The sequence below is a fragment of the Rhinoderma darwinii genome, chromosome 6 (genome assembly GCF_050947455.1).
Source record: "Rhinoderma darwinii isolate aRhiDar2 chromosome 6, aRhiDar2.hap1, whole genome shotgun sequence".
NCBI lineage: Eukaryota > Metazoa > Chordata > Amphibia > Anura > Rhinodermatidae > Rhinoderma > Rhinoderma darwinii.
This window is the reverse complement of record NC_134692.1, coordinates 126,894,444-126,920,486: the sequence shown is the minus strand read 5'-3', so window position 1 is coordinate 126,920,486 and position 26,043 is coordinate 126,894,444. Positions and strand designations below refer to the sequence as shown.

The window sequence follows — 26,043 nt, the reverse complement described above, 5'->3', positions numbered from 1 at the left end:
TTTGACACAGACTACCAGGGAAACCTAAGAGCAAGGGTGCACGTACCATAGAAGAAGACCATGCAGTTGCTATGTGGCCCTTGGAGAGAAGGGGCCATTTGTTCTATCACTTTTGCTTTTGGGTGGCATCAACCTGTGCAGAACTCCCCTCTTCAGAGAAACTGCATGTCAGCAGACAAGGAGGTGGGGAATGGCCCAATGTTAGGAAGTTAAGAATTTGAGTCCCAGAAACTGACGGCAGGAGGTCTGAAGCACAAAAAGCTGAGCTTACAAGAGATATACTGCACATAGTTACTGCACATAAGGATTTGTCAAGTTTTTATTTTTGGCTAAAGAAATAATTTAATCAAGAAAACCGTATGAATGTAACTGAAATTACAAAAAAGTACAAATTAAATCTATAAAATCTATAATCAACAAAACTATTAGTCTCTGTGTTGTTTCTGTTGTTCAGCATTCACTAAAAGTTCTGCCTGGCACATGTCATGTATGGTGTTGGGACTAATGTGAATCCAATGCCAGGCTTAAGATTCAGATCTTCCCTGGAAACTCCTGGTGGCGTATAAAAAGTAAATGCTTGGAGAAGTCCAGTGAAGAACAGGAAAAGCTCCATCTTGGCCAAGCTTTCCCCAGCACAAACTCTTCTTCCTGTAGAAATGGGATGTAATAAGGAAACTACATAAAGATCCTTAAATGATCATGTCATGTTAAAATCAAAACATTCATTTCATAGAGTAATCACGACAATGGTGACCTCCCCCAAGGAACATTGCTGATTTCAGGACTAGCTCTTGAAGCGAGATGGACAGATTTGCCCTGTGCCTTTTTTTTGCTACAGGTATAGCTGAGCCAAATCGTATGGGCAAAAACTAAACATCTCTCTAATGCTGATTGTATGGGCCTGAGGGTAAGACCCAGAAGAATTTTAGGGAGTTTGAATTTAGCTATGGGTTCCTACTTCTTTGTGTGCACACTTGTAATTGAAAACTGAAATAGTGGTAAAAGTTTAAGGAATGTAAGGGGAATTGCTGGTCGGGAATGGTGACAAGCGGGTAATATACAGTAGGTGCTAGTTGTCAGGGGGGCCTCAACAATTCACTCTGCCTTGGTAATTTTTAGTTATAGGACTTGGATATAGCTATGATGCTGAGACACGTACACAATGTCAGAATTTCAAAATTAATATATTATTATTATATTTTGGGTGAATATAGCCATTCTGTCAGAGAGTTTTATTAGACAGTTGATTAACAATTAATACAATTTTTTTGCATTTTAGTGGTTCTATTCACAAACCTGCTGAGAAAGGCATAAATGCATCATGTTTGACAAATTTCCCATTTTCATCTAAAAAGTGATTTGGATTAAAGTCATATGGAGTTTTCCATTGCGTTTTGTCATAGAGAACTGATGTCAGGAATGGAATAACCTCTGTACCCTGTGAACAATACATCACCAATTATCTTTATTTACTATATACAATTCCTTTTTAAAATGTGCAATTATTGGGATGGCAGTGGACCCCATTGCAGTCTCTCTTATCAACACTTTAAATTGATACTTGTTTAAAGGCAAAAGACAACATTTATATTTTAAAAATATATATGTTAGATATGTGTCTTCCCTCCTTCTCTGTTCCCCTTCCCCCTTCCCTCCTCTTTTTATACTTAAAATTTGTTGAAACCAAACATTTCCAAAAAATATATATATATGTTATACTGTTTCATAAGAGCAAAAAATTCCCAGATTGTAAGGATATTTTTGACTAAACTCACTTTTGGGATGCAGTAACCTCGCAAATACACATCAGTTGCAGTTGCTCGTGGCAGGTTTAGTGGAATAATATTAGCAAACCTCTGTATTTCATGTATTACCGCATCAGTATAGGGCATGTTCTTTCTATCCTCTACTGTTGGCATCTGTCCTGATTTAATATGTGTTTTAATTTCATCTTGTACCTTCTCTAAAAAGCAAGAGTAAAAAAATATTTTTTAACCGCAACAGCATATACTTGCACATTATGCCCATACAATTCTATTGACGGATTGCAGGCTGTCAATCTGTCATGTACCCCTATACCAGGGATTGCTCAATTACAGGATAGGCCGCAACATATTCTAGAAATCCAAACATCCCACTTACAAGGTTGTTGTAGAGTCCCAGTCAGGTTATGGGGTTATGGTTGTAAATAAAAAAAACTTTCCAAGCTATTGAATAGTCATCGGAGCACAGTTAAAGAGGCTTTGTCACCAGATTCTGAAATCACTATCTCCTATTGCATTTGATCGGCGCTGCAATGTAGATAACAGTAAAGTTTGTTTTTTTTTTAAAACGTTCATTTTTGGCCAAGTTATGAGCTATTTTATATATATGCAAATGAGGTTTGAAACGGATAACAGGGCGTTTTTTTTTCGTTATGTCCAACTGGGCGTGTATTGTGTTTTTAACTGGGCGTGTTTACGTGCATGACGCTGACCAATCAGTGACCAGTCAGCATCATACACTCATCTCCATTGATTTACACAGCAGCGATGTGCAGCCACATACACAGAGATTAACGTTACTGCAGTGTCCTGATAATGAATACACATGATCATCCAGCCTGGACGTCATGTGTATTCAGAATCCTGACACTTCTGAATCTTTTCTTTGAGATTTCTAGCAAGGGAAACAAAATTTCGCGAGATTACGGAGGTAAACGAGATTTCGTTTCCCTTGCTGCAAATCTCACAGAAAAGATTCAGAAGTGTCCTGATAATGAATACACATGACGTCCAGGCTGGATTTCATGTGTATTCATTATCAGGACACTGCAGTAACGTTAATCTCTGTTTATGTGGCTGCACATCGCTGCTGTGTAAATCAATGGAGATGAGTGTATGATGCTGACTGGTCACTGATTGGTCAGCGTCATACACGTAAACACGCCCAGTTAAAAACACAATACACGCCCAGTTGGACATAAGGAAAAAAAAACGCCCAGTTGTCCATTTCAAACCTCCTTTGCATATATATATATATAAAATAGCTCATAACTTGGCCAAAATTAACGTTTTTTTAAAAAAAAACACGTTACTGGTATCTACATTGCAGCACCGATCACATGCAATAGGAGATAGGGATTTCAGAATCTGGTGACAGAGCCTCTTTAAGTCAATCATCTGACGAGAGCAGGAACTCCTCAAAAAGTAATGGGCACCAGTAAGAAAGGTCAATAATAGATGCTTTACAACACCAAAGTTGCAAGCTTCAATTTTTGCGGATACAACAAATGTTACCCAAGTCCTTCCCTAGTCACTCTTTTATGGCAGTGATAAAGCCATTGTTGAGGATAAACTCCAAAACTAGGTGGAACAAGGTTCTGAAGTCTGATGAGACCAAAACCGGCATTTCCTTGCTTTTTTTTGTTATAAAAAATTCTATGTAATGTGAAAGCCAAACACAACACTCCACCAAAAAACATATCTCCACTGTATAGGGTGGTGGCACCATCATGCTTTGAGGATACTTTTATGCAGCATGCTTGGAACATTTGAGAGGTAGACAATAAAATAAAAGGAGCAAATCACTGAAATGAAGTCAATCCAATTGAGAATTTGTGTATGGACTTGAAAATAGTAGTTCGCTCAAAGTCTCATGCTGCTCTTTTATAGACAAAAATGTGTGAAAAATTGCAGCATCGACATGTACAAAGCTGATGTAGACCCATAAACTCAAGACCATCATTGCACCAAAGGTGCCTTTACTGTATACTGATTGTGGTAATTGAATATGCATTCATCTATTATGCGTTTAAAGTTCTTAACCCTTTAAGAACGCAGCCAATTTTTGGGCTTTTGTTTTTTTTAGCTTCCAAGAGCCTTAACTTTTTAATTTTCCCTCTACAACGCCATATGAGGGCTTGTTTTGTACGGGACAAATTGTATTCTTTAATAGCACATTATTATGAACCATATAATGTATTGAGAAACTTAAAAAAAAATTGTGGAGTGAAATTAAAAAAAAACTAAATTTTGCCATGTTTTTTAGGTTTCGTTTTTATGGCGTTCACTGTGCGGTAAAAATGACTTGTTAACTTTATTCTGCGGGTCAGTATAATTACAGCGATACCAAGTTTATACAGGTTTGTTAAGTTTTACTACTTTAACAAAATAAAATAAAAATTTAGAAAATGGTTTTGTGTCGCCATTTTGGGGTACATATGAACTTTTGATCACCATTAACCCTTTAAGGAAACACTTTTTATTTTTTTTACACATTCTATTAGTCCCCTAGGGGACCTGAACCAGCGATCGTTACTAATGTATTGCAGTGTATAGTTATATTTACAGGTAAGGCTTAATAAAGGCAGTGTCCTGGGTGCCTTCATTAGGCCCCTGGGCTGCCATGACAACCAACGGCGTCCCACGATTGTGTTGTGGGGGTGCCAATGAGCTGTCAGAGGGGGCCGCCCCATCTTTATAATGCCTGAGTTGCTGCGATCGCATTTGAGAGGTTAAACCCAGGTGTCAGCTGTATAATACAGCTAACACCCGCAGTGTATGGAGTGCACTCCATACTTCTCCCCCTGCACCAGGATGTACCGGCACGTCCTGGTGCGTAAAGGGGTTAATCCCTTTTTTTTCCCTCCACAGCGTTCACTGTGCGGGTTGAATAACATGATATTTGAATAGTTCGGCATTATCCCTGAACCCGGTTGTTGCGGGCGGGTGTTAGTTGTATAAAACAGCCGGAACCCACCAAGTATGGTGCGGGCTCAGTTCCTGTGCCTTTGGCATATTGTTAGAGCGCACATCTGCTGTACATCTACAGCTAAACCTCACATCATTTCATACTAATTCAAAACCAGAATAAATAATCAAAATGAGAGGGTGAATACTATGGGTTTGAATGTCTAAATTAAAAAAAAAAAAAAAAAGTTGTAGGAGTAATTGGAGTCTACACATTATTGATCAACAATTCCTCTCCAGTTACACTTACTTTGAATTTCCGGGTATTTCATCATCAACAAAATTCCCCAGCGGATCGTTGTGGATGTTGTTTCAGTTCCAGCAGCGAAGAGATCCAGGACTGAATATATCAGATTATCATCATCAAAATATGTCTCAGATTTTGTTGACTCCTGAAAACACATAACATGAATATTCCACTGGTTAACCACTATACATAATTCCATTTGCAAAATATCCGGAGAAATAAAGCCTATCTCTGCTTCATAGCGAATGACTTTCTGAAGCCTCCAGCCAGTACACTAAGAGAGCATAACTCATAATCCTTCTTCTTCCTCTTATTTGTATTTTTTATTTTTACCTTAGAGGGTACGGTTATCTGTTTAATCCACTCATGACTTAAATGGGAAGAACTTCAACACCAAGTTCTTTCCATTTTTCATTTCACACATTTAGTGTTTAATACAAGATATATTGATGATTGGATTATGGTTTGACAGCGATGAATTATTATTATTTTTTCATAAATGCTTTTACCAAATAACTCAATGCAAAATATAATAATAATAATAATAATAATATATTTTTATACCATATACAATAGATTAAATATTACCATCCAAGATATGTTTCAAAAACAGCAAATCCAATAGTTTTTACACTTTAAATTACCATTACTCTCAGTTAAAAATTTATAATTCATTCAGCCAATTTGGTCATACACGTAAGATTATGACCTACAATCTAGAATTTTGATCTAAAGCTTTTATGAGGAGATAGCCTGAACCTTTCATTATGTCTTCTTATCGGAGGGGAGAACTCTCCCAGCAAAAGTGTTCAGACCAAATACAAAACTAATAGGCAAGTGTCCATAATGAAGGATCAAAGCAAATGCTTATTACAAGATATAATACCCAGTATAGGTCTGATTTAAATAATGCTTTAAGATTTACCTTTGAGATGTTGAGGCTGATCATCCACGAGTGGTCTGTAAAAGAACTAAATCTCTAAAAAAAAAAAATTCTTAGCCCTAAATACAGCAAATAAATACTAAGGTCTGTGACAGATGAGTGCCCTAACTGGTGCCTTCAAGTGTGGATCGTCTAGATGCTTCACATCCCCAACCACAGGACATGGTTAGCTTTTATTTCAGGTATCATTTGTACATTAATACATGTATACATTTCTTATTGCAATGTTTATTTGAAGGTTTGTCACAAACTCTTTGAACCAAAGATATATTTCATTAAAATCCAAAAAAGTCATTCAAAAAAAGGGCTGATGCTTTTAAAAATTGATTCTGGTAAGAAGGCTTTGAAAGTACAACCATCTCAACAGAAACTCTCAGCATTTGATGTGACACCCTTCTTTATTAGCGCACGTTTAGCCATGCTAGCACAGGGTAAGGGTATGTTCACATGAGGGCGTCCGTAACGGCTGAAATTACGGGGATGTTTCAGCCTGAAAACATCCCCGTAATTTCAGCCGTAACGGCATGTGCAGGCGCTTGAACGCCGCGTCAATTACGGACGTAATTGGCGCTGCTATTCATTGGAGTCAATGAATAACGGCTCCAATTACGGCCAAAGAAGTGACAGGTCACTTCTTTGACGCGGGCGTCTATTTACGTGCCGTCTTTTGACAGCGGCGCGTAAATTACGCCTCGTGTGAACAGACAAACGTCTGCCCATTGCTTTCAATGGGCAGATGTTTGTCAACGCTATTGAGGCGCTATTTTCAGACGTAATTCGGGGCAAAAACGCCCGAATTACGTCCGTAAATAGGCCGTGTGAACATACCCTTAGGGATCACTATTGCATGGGAGAGACTATATAGAGGGGGGTGCACAAGTAGGTATACAAGGGGACATATTTCAAACAGTCTAGTTACCATTTTGTAAGGCAAGTTTGAATGAAGAAACACAAGGAAACAGCATTATTAGAACAATAACTTGGTCCGATGGTGCATGTATACATAATGTGATAAAGAGGAGGTTATGTGAACAGATGGAATCCCTGTCTGTTACCTGACACAGCAGAATTAATAAATGGTTAACTGTATTAACCTAAAATTCTCCATCTCACCATTCTCCACATTGCTACATTAGCAAAAAGTCTAATTGCCTAATTTTTCCCTATCAAAGCCAACTTCAAACTTTCAGGTGCTGTTAATAGGCACAACTGTGTTTATTACTCAACAGAAAACCCCCTTGCAACAATTGAAGAACAGTTGAATCACCCCGGGGTTACAGATTTTGGCGGCCCTATCATGTAGAGGGGTAATTGGACCTATCTTCTATAATACAACGGTTACCTCAGACCTGAACCGTAACATGCTCCAAAAAATGTAATACCCCAATTATACTTGGAGCATGAAAATGAAGACTTCTATCATCTTCGGTGCGTAATTTTCTTGATGAAAAATGACCCAATAGGTGGATAGGTAGATGAGGCCTGGGTTGAACGGCCACCACGATCACCAGACTTTACCTCGATGGATTTTTTATTTTGAGGAGTTATCAAAGATCAGGTATATTCAAGAAAACCACGCACGGGTGATAACCTGATTCAGTTCATTAAAAGAAGCAGCCAAGACATTAATGCCAATAAAGAACTTTGTGCCAAAGTGTGAGTGTAAAAACTAGATGACAGCAATGTGTAAACAGTGAGGGCCGGCAATGTGAGCATATAAGAGATTGTACTTAATTGTTTTGTTATTCCATAAAATACTATTTAAGGGCCTCTTCACATCAGCGTTGGCTTTCCGTTGATGGGTTCCGTCTGAAGTTTCCGTAGGGAGAACCCCTCAACGGAACGGCAAACGGAAACCTTAGCTTCCGTTTGCATCACCTTTCATATCAATGGTGATGGAAACATTGCTAATGGTTACCGTTTGTCACCATTCCGGAAAAGTTTAAATTTTTTTGATGGAATCAATAGCGCAGTCGACTGCGGAAAGCCAACGCTGATGTGAACAGGCCCTAAACTGTGTACCTGTTATTATTATTATTATTATTATATTTACTTATTATTTAAACTGTTTACCTACTTATGCACCCCCCTGTATGTACTTACAGTTCTCCTGTAAGAAATGGACATGGAAAATACAATCTCTGGGAAAAGGGCAGTATTAGGAGAAGAGGGCTTATGTCCCTCTTCTCTATCATTAATTTAGTGGACTAAATACAATTGTTGGTGCAAAGTACATTTCTTACAATATTGCACAAATGAATAGGTTTTAAAAAAATTGCCAACAACGTCCCACAATCAGACCTCTGGGAGCCCCACTTTCTGAGGCTTATTTTTTTATTGCTAGTGGTTAAGTTTCTTGTTTTCTATAACCTTTCTGTCTTTTCTGTAATAGAAATTGTGCGTATAGACAGAAGCCAATCTGATTAGTTCGAGCTGCAGATTAATCCCTTAACGCTATGTGACGTAAAAGTCTGTCACAAGAGTTGTTAACGCAAACTGACGGACTATTATGTCAGAACTTTAACAGGGTACTGTGTCTGCAGACACGTCTGGAGACACAGTTTTAAAGCAGTAATAGCTTAACGCTATCACTGCTTCAAGGCCAGGACCGGAGCAGGCCTCCGATTCCACCGATTAACCCCTTAGATGCAACGCTCAAAAGAGAGCGCTGTATCTATGGTGTTTACAAGCAGATTGGAACCACGCAATGAAACGGCGGGGTTCCAATTACAGCTCTGGCAGACTGGAGGCCTATCAATGGCCTCCTGTCTGCCAAGTACGGAAGCCTGCTAGGTGCCGCCCAGAGGCGGGGCCTAAAAGCGTCCGGCTGCAGTAACAAGATGGCGCAGGCTCAGAAGCTGAGCCTGCGACATCAGCCGCTGGTGTCAGCTGTATGTTACAGCTGACACTGTGCTGTAATGGCAGGGAACGGAGCTAGCTCCGATCCCTGCCATTAACCCCTTAGATCCCGAGATCAAAAGCGATCACGGCATCTTAGTGGTTTGTAGCGATCGGCATCGACACGATGTGATCGTGATGATGCTGATAGTTGCTATGGCAACCAGAGGCCTAATAATAGCCTCCTGGTCTGCCACGTACTATAGCCTATTAGGCCCCGCCCACAGACGGGACCTAATAGGCTTGCTCTCAGTGTATGACTGACAGCTCTAATGCACAGCACTACGTGGGTAGTGCAATGCATTAGAGTAAAGATCAGAGGTGCAGGCCCTCAAGTCCCCTAGTGGGACAAAAAAAAAGAAGTTGAATAAAAGTGTAAAAAGAAAAGTTTCAAGTTAATAAAAATAAACACTGCCTTTTTTTCCTATAATAAGTTTTTTATTAGAGGAAAAAAATGAACACGTTAAAAAAAGTACACATATTTGGTATCGTCGCGTCCGTAACGACCCAAACTATAAAACTATAATGTTATTTTTCCCACACGGTGAACACCGCAAAAAAAACAAAAAAAAAACAATGCCATAATCGCAATTTTTTTTATCACCACCCGTCACAAAACATGAAATGTCCCATGTACCAAAATGGTACCAATAACCACTACAACCGGTCCTGAAATAAACAAGCGCTTACACAGCTTTTTTGACTGAAACATAAAAAAGTTCTGGCTCTTCGAATATGGCGACACAAAATGTGCAGAATGTCCAAAAGCGGATAAGATTGGGCACCATTTATCAGTGCGACACTGGCCACATATCTCTGAAATATTATTTATTTACAGCATTATTATTCCCTCTTATTATGTCCTGATGTACTCCGCACAGCTTACATATACCCTGATGTACTCTGCACAGATTACATATACCCTGATGTACCCCGCACAGATTACGTATACCCCCACATTATAAACTGAAATACCAGCAAAACCCCAAACAGAACAACTACCAAGCAAAATCTGTACTTCAAAAGCCAAATGGCACTCCCTCCCTTCTGAGCCCTACAGTGCGCCCAAACAGCAGTTTACGTCCACATATATGGCATCGCCATACTCGGGGGAACCAGCATAGCAGTTTACAAGGTGTGTGTGTCTTCGGTGGCACAAACTGGGCACAACATATTGTGCACTAAAATGGCATATCAGTGGAAAATTGCAATTTTCACTTTGCACCATCCGCTGCGCATTAATTACTAATGGAAAAACACCTGTGGGGCAAAATGCTCAGTACACCCCTTAAAATGCCTCAAGGGGTGTAGTTTCCAAAATAGGGGTCAATACTTGGGGGTTTGTTTTACTATTTGACCTCAGAGCCCTACAATTGTGGGCCAATGCTGTTAAAATCACCAAAATAGACCTCAAATGTGCATGTTGCTCTTCAATTCTGAGCCGTGTCATATGTCCAGGCAAATGATAAATGCCTTTTGGGGTGTAGTTTCCAAAATGAGGTCACTTCTTGGGGGTTTCCACTCTACTCTGGTACCTTAGGGTTTTGCAAATGTGACATAGCACCCAAAAACCAATCCAGCAAAATCTGCATGCCAAATAGCCTTCCTGCCTTTCTGAGCCCTGCTGTGTGTCCAAACAGCAGTTTATGACCACATGTGGGGTATTTCCGTACTCTGGGGAAATTGCTTTTCAAATATTGTGGAGTTTTCTCTCCTTTATGCCTTCTAAAAATTGAAAATGTCTACGTTTTATTCGAAAAAATTTAGATTTTAATTTTCACGGCTTCATTCCACTAAATTCAGCAAAAAAAACTGTGTGGGTCAAAATGCCCACTATACCCCTTGATACATTCCTTGAGGGGTGTAGTTTGCCAAATGGTGTCTTTTTGGGGGTGGCTTCACTGTTTTGGCATCACAAGACCTCTTCAAACCGGACATGGTGCCTAAAATATATTTGAATAAAAAGAAGGCCCCAAAATCCTCTAGGTGCTCCTTTGCTTCAGAGGTCTGTGTTTCAGTGAATTAGCACACTAGGGCCACATGTGGGATATTTTCAAAAACTGCAGAATCTGGGCAATAAATATTGAGTTGCGTTTCTCTGGTAAAACCTTCTGTGTTACAGAAAAAAAAAGGATTAAAAATGAATTTCTGCAAAAAGAAATGAAATTTGTAAATTTCATCCATACTTTGCTGTAATTCCTGTGAAACGCCTAAAGGGTTAATAAACTTTCTAAATTGAACTCGTCCCTGTAAAAATAGTCTTTTGAAATTTTCTGGACAATGTGAGAAATTTCTACTAAAGTTCTAAGCCTTGTAACGTCCCAGAAAAATAAAAGGATGTTCAAATAACTAAGCCAATCTAAAGTAGACATATGGGAAATGTTAATTAGCATTTATTTTGTGTGGTATTACCATCTGTCTTACAAGCAGATACATTTAAATTTAGAAAAATGCTACATTTTGGTGTTTTTCACAATAAAATACTGAATGTAACTACAAAATTTTACCACTAACTTAAAATATAATGTGTCACAAGAAAACAGTCTCAGAATCGCTTGGATAGGTAAAAGCATTACAAAGTTATTACCACATTAAGTGACACGTCAGATTTGAAAAATGGGGCTGCGTCCTGAACGTGCAAACTAGTCCATGTCCTTAAGGGGTTAAAATATGCGGGAAGAACAGAGCAGCGTCATGAGCTTCTGACAAAACAGTCGCTGGGTTTTTTGACTATCTTTAGCTGTAGTCACTGATCATGGCCATGCAGAAAACAACAACAAAAAACACTACATAAAGAGAAGGTAATCATTACCCAAAGTTACTGATTTACACATAATTTTTAAGCCTACAACTGGACATGGTGTTCAACTTTATTTACATACATGGTATAAAATGTAAAAAAAAACTTCCTTTTCATGCAAAGTTGTGCAACGTTTTCTTCATTTTGCTGTAGAGTAATTTTAAAGAGGCTCTGTCACTAGTTTAGTAATGCCTAATCTAATAGGTGCTGTCACACTGATAATACCAGTGAAAATCGTGTCCCAAGTCGTTTATTATTTTAATAGTTATGAGCTTTTTTCTAATTATGCAAATGAGGCTAGACTAGACAAGTGGGTGTCTACAACAGCGATTCTCCTGAGGCGGAGCATCCTCACAGCCTCTGACGCTGTCCTATCAGAATGAAGGTGCTTCACACAGCGTGAGAGACTGAGGCTGGATGGAAGGGGGCTCACTTAAAATATCTCCGGCTGTAGAACATCTAGAACAGTGGTATATGAAAGAGTGAAAGAGGAGATTCTAATCTTTCATATGGCATCTGGATTGCAGTTCTAGCTGTGACACAACCGGAAATATCACCAGTTGAAAACACAGTTGGGAATGGAAGCTGCATACTGTATGATCACGCTGCGTTGCTGGGCAGGGAAGAAGAGAACTGTATGACACTGATTGGAAAGCGTCATACAGAAAACATTACACCGCCCAGAGTGAAAAGAAAGAGTTACCTCCCATTTGGCAAGTATATCCAAATGAGCATATTTAGAAAAATGCTCATAACTTTGCAAATAAAAGTTTTTGAAAACAATTCACACTGTAGTTATCAGCATCATAGCGCCTATTAAATTAGTTAGAAGATAGGGAATTAATAAACTATTGACAGATCCTCTTTAAGGGCTGTGTCATTAAAATTGTGGCTTTGAAGTGTTTTGAAATGATATCAGGATGTAACAAAAACATATTCCAATTGGATCACTAGTAAAAATACAATAGTAAATGGTAGTAATATGAGAATACATACTATAGAGGAAGACCATGTGGCTTGGGGGGGGGGTCTTTGGAGGGGGGAATCTTTGGAGAGAGGGGGCCCAGCTTTGAATAGTCCTATCCTCTTAGGTATTGGATGGTAAGACCATGTGAAGGACCACCCTCTACAGAGGTACTGCATGGTTAGCAAACAAGGGGATGGAGAATTGGTCCAAGTGTCATTGATAGCGGTAAACAAACACCAGGCCCTTCAGTCCTGGTTTGCAAAACCGGGCACCTTCTTAGGGGATCAATTTAGATCTCCTACGTATGCCACTAGTTTCGTTTTTTGATTTGTGAGGTCAGAGGTATGAGTAGAATTACTAACTGAGAATGTATAAGGTTTAGATGCTCCCAATATAAGTAACATGATGATCCTGGTAAACTCATTATGGAAAATTATGTTAACATGAGAACCACTATCGGACAAACGTCATAAACTAAGAACTCACTTGTTCCTGTTTCATAAGATATGCATCAATATATCCAGTGATATCATTTGCATCGAACTCCAGCTTTCTCTTCTTCATACTTTTTGCAATAAAACTTGTTATATCTTGTACATTCCGCTTTATTTTATTTTGTAGTCCAAGGAGTGATCCGATCAAGGGATAAAAATTAAACAGCTGTGGAAATAAATAGACCCTATTTACATGTTCCTGTATAGAAAAGTTCAGACATGTTCAATAAAATGGTGTCTCATCGGACTTCCCAAGCAGTTAAGCATACTACCTATAAAAGACAAACGTGTTATGAATTTTAATGGCTCAGTGGTTAGCACTGTTGCCTTGCGGAACAGGGGTCGAAGGTTTGAATCCTAGTTTCCATGTGTTTCCTTTGGGTTCTACAATTTTCTCCCAAACCGGCTTCCTACGAAATTAGTCCTAGTTTGTGTGTTTGCAATTGGGGACAGGGACTGATATAAGTGATGGCAATCTTTGTACAGTATTCTAGAATATATTGGCTCCATATAAGCAACAGGGAAAATACACCCATGAATATAAAAAATATTTAATAATAGAAAGATACAATCTTCTGCATGGGCCACTTACATGTCCCTACTAGAAGAGGATATCAGGTATTTTTGTTATTAGGCACCTATCTGACTGTAGTTCGGGTGTAGTGTGGATGGTTCTGGCTTAGGGCAATGTGAATTGCTCTGACGGGGGGTGGTGCTGTGGTTGGCACTGCTATGGGGACAACAACACTGTGGCATCATAGGAAAAAATTCAGCGTCTTGGGCGTAGTACTTTGTAATAGAAGTCTCAGTTGTTTAGGAACCTTTTTTTCCAGGGATTTATCAAAAGGCCCTTGTCTTCTCTTTACAAAAATAATTTTCAGAAGGCCTTTAGTTAAAAAAGGAGAGGGGACTTCAATCAATTAATCATTAATTTAAAGGGTTTCTCCAGAATTAGAAAAAGGGGTCTCCTTTTTTTTCCTCCTGAAACAGTGTCTCTCTTAAATGGGGCTGAGCGGCAATACCAGACACGGTCAATGTATAAGAGTGCCACTGTGTCTGTAAAAAAGGAGAAACTTTTTTCTAATCCCAGAAGCCCCCTTTAATCAGTCAATGATTGATTTGAAATTCCCAGTGATAAATATCTGATCAGTAGGAGTCTGACCACTGGGATCCCTCACTGATCATGAGAGAGGGCTTACCTTGCCGTTCCTGGGAGCCCCTAGCTCGGTCACTGCTCTATTTATTTCTATGGGGCTGCCGAAGATAGCACTCCCAGGAACGGCAAGGTAAGCCTGTTCTCGTGATCGGTGGGCGTCCCAGCTGTAGATAGGTGATACATATTGATTATGGGAAAACCCCTTTAAGGCCCTGTTCACACGGAGTTTTTTTACGAGTTTTTTGGGGCAGAAACCACACCAAAAAACTCCTCAAAAACCGCCCGAAAATGCCTCCCATTGATTTTAATGGGAGGCAGACGAGTTTTTTTTCCACGAGTAAAAAAAACTCGTCGTGGTAAAAAGAAGCAACATGACCCATCTTGAGGCGGTTTCCTCCTCCAAAACCCCATTTCAATGAGTCAGAAAGAGGAAAAAAAACCCTCGACGAGTGTTTTGACAAGTTTTTGTCAAACCACTGTGCAAAAACCTACTGGAGCAGTTTTTGCAGGAGGAATTTTCCTCCTGCAAAAAACTCCGTGTGAACACAGCCTAAGATTATTAGAAATCTCAGAGTTCTATGACCTACGAGGAACTATGAGGTGATAGATAACATTATGTATTTACAGAAGAGTGTATATTATTCCATATATAAAAAACCTATAGTAAAAACGCTCACTAAAAAGGAATATTTCTTAAAACTCAACAGCTTTTCTTACCATCACTTTGGGCGTACCAATGAGTTTTGCATTTTCATCTAACATTCTGATTAATTTCTCAAATGTTGGGTCATCATACTCAAACCTTTTCCCAAATATAATAGAACAGATTACATTGGATACTCCACTGTTTATTAGTAAATGCGTATTGAATGGTTTGCCTAGAAGAAGAAAAAATAAGTAAAAAAATACTAAAAATTCACAATATGAAAGGTAATATGTAACCACAGGTGAGTCACACAACACTACTCAACCGAGAAGTACTTGCAGTAAATGACAGTAGATCCCTGCACTAACCTCAGTCATAATCTACAACTGGGATGACAATTGAAATCCTGAGGGTGCGTTTAGATGCTGCAGATTTTACCTCAAAACTGTGGCGAAATTGCAGTAAGGGCTTATTCAGACGAACGGGATATACGTCCGTGCAACGCACGTTATTTTCACGCGCGTCGCATGGACCTATATTAGTCTATGGGGCCGTGCAGACAGGTGCGTGATTTTTACTCAGCGTGAGTCCGCAGCGAAAAAGTCACGACATGTCCGTTCTTTGGCCGTATTTCGCGCATCACGCACCCATTGAAGTCAATGGGTGCGTGAAAATCACGCATGCCACACGGAAGCACTTCCGTGGGACAAGCGTGATTCGCGCAACAGCTGTGAAAAGGATGAATGAAAACAGAAAAGTACCACGTGCTTTTCTGTTTCCGAACATCCAAATGGAGTGTCATAATGATGGCGGCTGCGCGAAAAGCATGCAGCCGCGCATCATACGGGGCTGTCACACGCAGCTGTCAAGTGCCTTTTGCGCGCGCAAAACGCAGCGTTTTTTGCACGCGCAAACGCACACGCTCGTGTGAATCCGGCCTTAGGCCTCGTTTACACGAGCATGATATACGTCCGTGCGACACGCGTGCTTTTCACGCGTATCGTACGGACCTATGTAAGTCTATGGGGGCATGCAGACAGTCCGTGAGTTTTGCTCAGCGTGAGTCCGCTGAAAAAAACTCACGACATGTCCTATATTTGTGCGCTGTTCGCGCATCACGCACCCATTGAAGTCAATGGGTGCGTGAAAATCACGCAGGTCACACGGAAGCACTTCCGTGCGAACAGCGTGATTCGCGCAACAGCTGTCAAACTCTGAATGTGCTTTTCTGTTTACAAACATCCAAACGGAGTGTCATAATGATGGCGGCTGCGCGAAAATCTTGCAGCCGCGCATCATACGCTGATGACACACGGAGCTGTTAAGTGCCTTCTGCGCACTCAAAACAACGCATTTTTTGCGTGCGCAAAACGCACAAGCTCGTGTAAACCAGGCGTAAATCTGTGGCAAAATCTGCATGTGTTACTTGTGGATTTCACCTGTTGATTAAAATAGACAAATGACCAGGACCAGATGGCATACACCCCTGAGTTCTAACTTTAGTGATAGGGAGACCCATATTTCTGCAGGGTTTGTTCCACAGGGCTGGCGCATAGAAAATGTCATGCCAATATTCAAAAAGGGGTCCAAAAATTAGGCCGGAAACTATAAGGCCCCATGCACACGACCAAAGTTTTCATCCGTAATTACAGATCCGTAATTGTAGATAAAATTGCGGACCCATTCATTTCTATTGGTAACGGGTACCTTTCCGCATATTTACGAATGTGTGTCCGTGCCATAGAAATGATCTGCAAAGTATAGAACATGTCCTATTCTTGTCCGCAGTTGCGGCACAGACTTGCCCATAGAAGTCTATGGGCACCTCCGCAATTGCGGACAGCTACAGATGTATATCCGTAGTCGTCAGATCTGTATTTGCGGACAGTAAAGAAAACCTTAGGCCCTGTTCACGCTGAGTTTTTTGCCGCGTTTTTTACAGCGAAAACTGCGGCAAAAACCGCAGCAAGAAACAGCCGAAATTGCCTTACATTGTTTTCAATGGGAGGTGGTGGCTTTTTTTTCCTGTGAGCAGATAAAAACGCTCATGAGAAATAGAAGCAACATGCTCTATCTTGAGGCGTTTTCCAAATCAAAAACCCCATTGAAACCAAAGGGAGGCGAAAAAAAGGCAGCGAACAGCCGACGCGCTTTTTGACGTGTTTTTTTATGCTTTTTTTACGCGCTTTATGCCAAAAACCGCTCACGTTTTCTCCTTTGCATGTTGAAGAAATAGGTAAAAAACGCCGCAAAAAAAAACGCGGCTAAAATCGACACTGGTGCAAAACCACTTAAAAAAAAACGGAGCTGATTTTTCCAGGCAGAATTTTCTGCCTGCAAAAAACTCTGTGTGAACAGGGCCATACGGTGGTGTGTATGAGGCCTAAGTCTGTAAGTTTAACCTCCATTGTGAGTAAAATGTTTGAAGGTTTTATAAGAAATGCTATCCTGGAGTATCTCAATGCGAATCAGGGGTCAGTATTGGGCCCCATGCTGTTTAATATATTTATTAATGACCTTGTAAAGCGATTGCACAGTAAAAGGAGGACAGAATTCTTTTACAAATGGATCTGGAGAAGTTGGGGGTTTGGGCAGAGAAGCGGCAAATTATGTTTAACCCTGATAAATGTAAGTTTATGCACTTGGGAAGTGGGAACGGAAAACACATGTTGCCAAGGCAAATAGGATTATGGGGTGCATCAATAGGGGCATAGATGCACATAACGACACTTAGTTCGACCACTTTATACATCTCTAGTAAGACATGGAATATTGGGGCAGATTTACTGAGCTGTCTAAGTTTTAGACAGTGTAAACTTAGACCAGGCAGTCAGAAGTTGCACCAAATTTGTGGTTCATGTTGTAAGATTATTTTGGTGCATCTAGCTAGACTTGCTAGAAACTTTTCTCCTCCTTATACCATTTTTGATTTGGCTTAATTTGTGATAGAATTTCAAGACAAATCTTTGGCCCATTTAAGCCACACCATGTTTCCGTTAAGCCCTGCCCTGGAACAATTGTTATTTAATTTTTTTTATTTGTCTATAGAGGTGCAATCATCTGTTAGAAAATGAAATGTGCGTGTGAAACTCAGGTCATGGCTTTATAATTGGGAAGGTGTAGACTGGGTTGGAGAGAAAGGCAGAAAAAAGTTAGACTATAGTTAGAGTACATGAAGCCTATGAGATATAATCTCATATGCGATAAATCTTTACCATCGTGAGATTTAAAACTTTCTATAAGGGAAATTAATTCATCTTGAATTTTGGCTTCCAAACTTTTCTTCCCCATTCCAAAGTCTCGAAGTGTTGATAGTGTGAATCTCCTCATAGATTTCCATAATTCTCCATTGGTAAATATTATACCTGAAACACAGTTCATATTCATTAGAAGACAGCAGCACTGGAATCAGAAAGCTTAAAGAGGCTCTGTCACCACATTATAAGTGCCCTGTCTCCTACATAATCTGATTGGCGCTGTAATGTAGATAACAGCAGTGGTTTTTATTTTGAAAAACGATCATTTTTGAGCAAGTTATGAGCTAGTTTAGATTTAGTTTCTTAATGCCCAACTGGGCGTGTTTTTACTTTTGACCAAGTGGGTGTTGTAAAGAGGTGTATGAGGCTGACCAATCAGTGACCAATCAGCTTCATATACTTCTCATTGTTCCAGCCCAGGATGATCCACAGCACAGTGTGATTATGCAGTGAAAGAAGCTGGGCTGGAACAATGAGAAGTGCAGGACACTGATTGGTCACTGATTGGTCAGCCTCATACACTTCTTTACAACACTAATTTGCAAATTAGTAGAATCAGTAATAGTCATTAGAATATCTAAAGGAAGATTTTAACTACTCCACTGACAAGTCTCCATTCATGAATTGTGATATTCCTAGAATGCACAATATAATTACCGCGTTCATTTGAGATTATATCAAAGATAGGAGAACTCGCCCTTTCTCCGAAATCATCCGCTCGGGTGACGAGTGCTTCTTTCACAGCCTTGTATCCAGCAAGTACCACCACTATCTTGGGTCCAAAATGTAGAGTAAAGACTTCACCATACTTCTCCGACAGCTGCAAAATATCCTCATTTTCAGTTTATTATGAATTAATTCAAAAGCTTTTCTATGAAAACACAAATATATTTCAAGACATAATGTCCCTAAAACAGTGCCAATGAAGATGTATTTACAACAGTGGGGACCACAGTCCCAACTTAGTCCAGGAAACATGGGAAATATGCAAAACTTTAGCAGGGCAAAATCAAGGTATGTAGTTGCCCATGGGCAAAATATTGTGTGGCAGCCCCCCCATTTCCTTTACTAGAAAGGAGAGATGTAGTGTCATACATTGCTCAAATAACAGCAGCATACAGTGCACAAGCGATACCACCATATAGCCCAAATATACATTCACATCATTCCAAAGGTGTTGGATATGGTAGAGATCAGGGCTCTGCGCCGGCCAGTCAAGTTCTTCCACACCAAACTCACCCAACCATGTCTTTATGGACCTTGCTTCATGAACTGGGGAACAGTCATGCTAAATCAGAAAAGGGGCAAACTCCAAACTGTTCCCACAAAGTTGGAAGCTACAATTACCCAAAATGTATTCGTGAGCTGAAGAATTTAAATTTCTCTTCACCTAGGCCGACCCCTAATGCACAACCCCATAGCATTACCCATCCTCCACCAAACACTACAATTGGCACAATGCAGTCAGGCAGGTAAGGTTCTCCCGGCATTCGCCAAACCCAAACTCATCTATCTGCTAGATAGAGAAGCGTGAATTATCACTCCACAGAACACGTTTCCCCTGCTCCAGAGTCCAGTGGCGGCGACTTTACACCACTTCATCTGACGCTTGGCATTGTGCTTGGTGATGTAAGGCTGGCATGCAGCTGCTCGGCCATGGAAACCCATGCCATGAAGCTCCCGGGGCGCAGTTTTTGTGCGGATGTTAATGTCAGAAGAGGTTTAGAGCTCTGCAGTTATTGTGTCAGCAGAGCGTTGACAACTTATCTGCACTATGCGCCCCAGCACTCGGTGACTCAGCTCTGTAACTTTACGTGGTCTGTCACTTTGTGGCTGAGTTGCTGTGGTTTCCACTTTACAATAATATCACTCACAGGTGATGGTGGAATACCCAAGCGTGGAAAAATTTCATTAACTGACTTGTTACACCGGTGACGTCCTATTACAGGACCGCGCTGGAATTCAGTGATCTCTTTAGAACGACCCATTCTTTCACAAATGTTAGTAAAGGCGACTGCATAGAGAGGGGCTGGATATTATACACCTGTGGTAATGGGAATGAATAAAACACCTGAAATCAATGATATAGAGGTGGGTCCTGATGCTGTTGTCTATACAGTGTATATTATATGTAGTGCAGACAGAAATTTTGTGTCTAACCTGCATATTTTGGGTCTATGCACTTTGCATTGCTCTTATAAATGTATTTTTCTTGCATGTTTTCTGAATGGACAGCCTCTTCCAGGTGTGATGTTTGCCCATACTTTGGTGTAGCTTTCTGCTGCTTACATATTGTAATGCCCATGGCCACGGGCCGTCAGGTTCACTCACCTCCTGACGGCCGAAGCCATGGATCAGTGAGCGCTGGCCCGCATCTCCTCCTCAGGAGACGCCAGCGCTCACTTCCGCGTCACTCGGCCGGGTCCCGTAGGGTGCGCGCTCACACTCGTTCCCGCTCTTAAAGGGCCAGCGGGCACACCTGAGTTAAAGTACCAAATTAGCCCATGAGCACCCTGGACTATAAGAAGGGCCGAGCCCCTTCCTGCATTGCCTGAGCATTGTTGTCATTTACCTATGTTTGTCTCTGCAAATGGTCCCTTAGTGTTTCCTAGTGTTCCCTTTCCTGCTACCTGTATCCCGTGCTATCCAGAACCAAGTGCCGTATAGAGTTGGAGTCGAGCTGCGCTAAGTACTACGCCTGTCCTGTTACACCACGCCTGGTGTCTGCCTGCTGCCAAAGTCTCATCAGAGCCTGTCTTGCTGCTGTCCGAAGTTGCCACAGGTACACCTATTTGAACTATAGACTTTCACCTGTGTCCTGTTGGCCAGCTGCCTTACCGTTAAGGCGGTACGGCGCAGTTGGTCCACGCACCCAACCTGACACATATCCTAAAGTGCTGTGCACAGAACTGTAAGCCAATCATATATCTCTCCTCCTCTGCCCCCTCTTCTCTCATAGAAGAGAGAGAGAGAGAAGCTGCAGCTGCATCTACCTCCTCCCACTCATCTATTTAATGTAATACTCCAAAGGAGATTTTACAGAGAGCCTACAGGAGGGAAAATAAATACTGCAGGCTACTGAAAGGCGAGGAAAATAACACTCTACATTACGAAGTTTCATGTAAACACATGTGGTACCGGTGCATAAAACAGCTGTACTGATAGATAAGTTATTTACCCCATGGAGCTGTGTTATCTACCTAGTTACTGATCTAGTCTAAAAACAATCCAAAACTCCTTTATTAAGAAGATTTCAAAAGCAGAAAAGAGTTGAAATTGTGATGAAACTCACTCATTCAGGTGAATTCAGTTTGACTTCTATCAGCAAATTTCCTTAGATTTGGCTCCAGACCAATTTTTGTAGAGTTTAATGAGTTTCACTTGTTAAAACACAACTATAAAGAGGGATAATGATAATGAACTATGCAATAATATCCAATGTCCATGTATTTTTCCCTAAAGACTTCTCAGACGTTAACCATTACAATGTCATTTCAGGTATATTTCCCCATGTTTGCTTGTTATCACCCGGATTTCCACCCAATGATACAAAGTATTTCATATTTATTTAATATATTATTGCTTCCTGTAGGGGTAATTTGGGGACCAAAAATTATTAGCAGTGTAGTCACTGCAGTATGTGGGTACAATTATTAGCAGTGACCGTCGTCCTGCCCTCTGATGGCCGCGGCCATGGACAAGCGAGTTCCAGGCGGCATCTCCCTCCTGGGAAACGCCGGCACTCCCTTCCTGGTCAGGACACTGTCTCCTGCAGGGTGCGCGCGCCCGAGCGTGCACGGCCTTAAAGGGCCAGTACGCGCACATTTGCAGAATAGCTGCAATTAGCCCAGAATGCCTCTGGACTATAAAAAGGGCTCTGCCCTCTCGATCATTGCCTGAGTGTTGTTGTGTTACCTTAAGTTTGTCCTTGCAAATGGTCTTCTAGTGTTTTCCAGTTCCCAGTGTTTCCCGTTCCTGCTGCCCGTACCCTGTATCCCATGCTACCATGCCTCTGTGCTTTCAAGAGTTGGAATCGTGTTGTGCCCTCCGCTGCATCTATTGTGTCGCACCCCGCCGGTTGTGTCTGTCTACTGTCGGAGCCTCATCTTAGCCTGAAACCACCGCTACTGTCTAAGTTGCCTCAGGTACCCTTTCAGAACTATAGACATTGCATTATACCTGTTTGGCCAGCTGCTATCCCGCTATGCGGTACAGCCCAGTGGGTCCACACCCCGTGCCATGACAGAGTACAACAGGGGCAGCCACGTGATGAAGAGTTGTATCGTCATCAAATAAGGCTGTGCAAGTAGACTTCCGGTCCCCCAGTAACCCCATAAAAATCAATGAAAATCTCACTGCTAATAATTTTTGGTCCCCACATAACCCCTTTAACATGACAATGACCCTGAGCATAAAGTGAGATTAATAAAAAAAACAACTTTATTTTGTAAAGTGTGCAAATAGCTCTGATCTTATCCCCCTTGAACTATTTTCAATGGTTTGTCTCCCCAAGACAACCCCCTTTTTAAAAAGAGATGGTGTGGCCCACATTTGTAGGTCCGGCTTCACAAACCCAAGAAATCATCTGTTATCACCAGGAAAACCATCCCTGGTGCACTCCCGGGGCGCTTGATGGGCATTTGCTAGGGACTGTACCTGGTAAAGAATGAAAAGGGTGCGGCACTCATCTGATCTGGCACTTAACTAACTGCCGGGAGTGCCCGGAGTCTGCCCCCGACTGATCTGATACTGATGGCCCGTCCGCTTTGGACAGTCCATACCTTTTCGAAGGGTTCTTCGACAATAAGCTGAGCACAACTGTTATCTATGGGGAAACCTGACAGTAAGTGTTCAATTTTCCTGCAGCGCCACCACTGGGGGAATTAAGCATTACACAGCGTCCATTCATATCATTGGGTTGTCTGCGTGATGCAGGACCGCTCAGGTCCTCCAGAGCGAGACACACTCTTTGTAATCACTCTCGACTCTTGCCAAGTGATGAGACTCCTGAACAGAGGACCTCCCTTTATTCATTTCGAATTTCCTAATAAGATATAGGAAAATTTGTTTTCTTTTATTTTATTTTTTTTATCATTAGTTTTTATTGAACATTTTTTTCAAAAAGGTTAGAAAAAAAGTACAACTGTACATGCTTTGTCCATAAATTGTACATTTGGAAAAGGAATTACAAAATTATACACCTTAATATTGAACACTAAATAAAAGTAAGAAAATGGGTTTTCTAAACTGGTCAATCCCTTAGGGGAAGGTCATGAATATTACAGACCCAGAAAACTTTATATTATATTTTCTTAAAAATGGAAGAAGGTGGTTACATAGATTTGTTTCAGGGTAAGGATACATTTTTGCCACAAATTGCACATTGATATCTATGTAACATTAAAAAACAGAAAACTTATTGGAAAGATTAACAAAATACTATTTAAGTACCATAATAGCAGAACATGGTTGTAAGCATCCCCAGCACCATGACAAGTCTATTGGACTTACTGCCCAACATGAACCCATTTATACCCCATTTTCATTCATTAACCCAACACCCACTCTGATTCTCCCATCTAAATGTGGCACCCTCTTTGACTATATGGTAAATACAGTATCCTACCTCCATCAGTGATTGGTAGGGCTTTTTCAGGTCCATCAGGTTGAGGTTACCAATGAAAGGGAGAGGGGTAGGTCCGGGAGGCATATTTTGTGTGCTCTTCTTAGATCGAGTCATCCAATAGATAAACAATGCAATGCCAATTGAAAAATATAGTAACAAATCAACACTAGTCAAAAAGTAGGCAACAATAGCCATAGTGAAGTACTGTTAAGAGTATGTTCTGAATGTGCTGCTGTCATGCTATTTATACACATGGACTTCTAATGTGTTAATCTTTACTAGGGTACAAATAACCTATAATAAACTGATCGGCTCATTGCCATTCAACACGGTCAAGGATTCTTGTTTTTGCACAATCTTGGTTTTACATACATTATACCATGTTTTACTCCATTTCATCAAAATAGATTTTTGGCCAAAGTGTATTATAATGTAAAAGTTTCTGATAAAATAAAAGGATTTGCAATTGTTATCTTATCTGTTCAGTAGTTGTACCACTGCCAAGGCGTAAAGTGCACACACAAATGTTAGGACATACAAATAAATCGATATCTGGATATAATAGAATGAACTATAGGTCTATTAAATCCTATGGCTTTATATTTTGTGTGTTAAAGGTTTTAAGCAAAAACTTATAAAGTTGGCTAAACAGACTTTAAGGGAAAATAAGGTGAAAACTCTTTTCCATTTTTAACAACTTATGACTTTTCTTTTAGATATGTCAGACAATTACATCTCTGGTGGCATAGGAGCTGGCTTCACCACCTGTGGAGTAAACAGAAGAAAGATATGGTGCCAGCTCTTGCCACCTAAAATAAAAGGTTATCCCATTTCCATGACACACATAGGCCAACTCCCCACACCCTTGTTTACTAACTTTACTAACATTTCTGTTGATCAGAACAGCTTAGCACAGAAACCAACTAATTTCAATTGTATGAAGGCATAGCATGCCATTCAATGGGTTTCTATGGTCAACCATTTGAGGTCATGGAAAAGCCAAAGTCATAAGTTAACAAGAGTCAAAGAAACTTTTTAGGCTGGTGATATACATTGATATATATTTGGTAGTGCACAAGACGTTGTAAAATTGCTGCGTTACCGTGACCAAGATTTCAGTGTTTACCTATGCGAAACAAGGCAGCAGATGACCTTGCAACAGCCATAAAAAATCTAACCATAGGGAAACATTGCGATCTCGTTGCAGTCGCCATGTAGCCCCAATTCAAGGCTCCTTGATCACAAACAATGTGAGAAAAGTTAAAACTGGAGAACTCCTTAAATGTAATAATAGAGTTTTGCAATAATGAACAAAAATAAACACAAGACCATAAGGGATAAAAAAAAGAGTATGTAAAGGAAATTCATTACACCATTGTTAAACGTTTCTTCTCATCTCAGACATTTATGGCACATTCCCTAATCCCCATCCAGCCTGGTAAGGTAGTCACTGGCCACCACATATTGGTATATAATGAATGGAGAGATGGCCGCACATGTGTGCAGCACTCTTCATCCACTTCTATGGTGTTACAATTAGTGGCAGGACTGCTGCTAATCAATAATTCTGTTATCTCTGTGTTTGGGGTGTTTGGGCGTTGCTTGGCAATGCATTTGGTCTGAATCTGGATTTGGTAATCATTTATCTTTACCTGGTTGATTAAACCTGAGTACCTTTCTTCGGCTATATATACTTCAGGCCTGGATTACTCAGGTGCTGGTTATGCTGTTTCTGGCATGTGCTAGCTCTTTCCAGATTCATGCTTGTGACTTTGTTCCTTGCCTGTCTGTGTGATTGTTTGTACTGTGGGACCTGTTGGTCCTCTGATAGATCAAATTTTTTGTATAGTGGTTTTAGGTGTATCCTGGGATAAGTAGTTCTACTGGCTTGTTTGAATTCCCGGTGCGCTTGTTCTGCTGGAAGCTGTTGTGTTACCCTGCTGTGGGATAGTATTCAGAAAGGGTCAGTACACTACCTATCCGTCTGTTAACTGCTTGCATGCTATTCATCTGCCATCCACTTAGGTTATGCATCGTCTCCATCTTTTACTACCTTTGGTGTTCAGTTCAGCCAGCTCGTGCACTGGTGAGTTACTTGCGCCTTTTGTTTTCTGTCAGTGTTGATGCGTGCTTCACCCATGTGACAACGATTGTCTGGTATTGTGGTCTTAAGCACCACCAGCGGTGTAACTTATGGGAGTTATGTAAACAGCCGAGCACATTTGATTAGCTGTTTCAGTTACTCCCATGGAACAGAATGGAGAGAGTTGCCACCTGTC

General features: G+C 40.6%; 1 protein-coding gene across 1 annotated transcript; it reads right to left on the bottom strand.

Moving 5' to 3' along the window:
- Positions 1–301: 301 nt before the first annotated feature.
- LOC142655762 (cytochrome P450 2K4-like) lies at positions 302–23,998 on the bottom strand. Its single transcript, XM_075830299.1, has 9 exons — positions 23,765–23,998; positions 18,796–18,958; positions 18,097–18,246; positions 14,953–15,113; positions 13,072–13,245; positions 4,981–5,122; positions 1,776–1,963; positions 1,297–1,438; positions 302–648 (listed from the first exon to the last, which is right to left on the bottom strand). The coding sequence occupies exons 1-9, from the start codon at positions 23,957–23,959 to the stop codon at positions 461–463; spliced, it is 1,503 nt and encodes a 500-aa protein (XP_075686414.1). The 5' UTR covers positions 23,960–23,998; the 3' UTR covers positions 302–460.
- Between the last annotated feature and the right edge of the window lie 2,045 nt (positions 23,999–26,043).

What these genes read in the sequence shown, in the direction of transcription:
- LOC142655762 (XM_075830299.1), bottom strand. Translation starts at nt 23,959, where the DNA reads ATGGCTATTGTTGCCTACTTTTTGACTAGTGTTGATTTGTTACTATAT. An exon ending in AAGTTTTAAATCTCACGATG is followed by an intron (nt 15,114 to 18,096) that starts GTAAAGATTTAT and finishes TTCTTCTTCTAG; the next exon opens with GCAAACCATTCAATACGCAT. An exon ending in ATTTATGCCTTTCTCAGCAG is followed by an intron (nt 649 to 1,296) that starts GTTTGTGAATAG and finishes CCATTTCTACAG; the next exon opens with GAAGAAGAGTTTGTGCTGGG.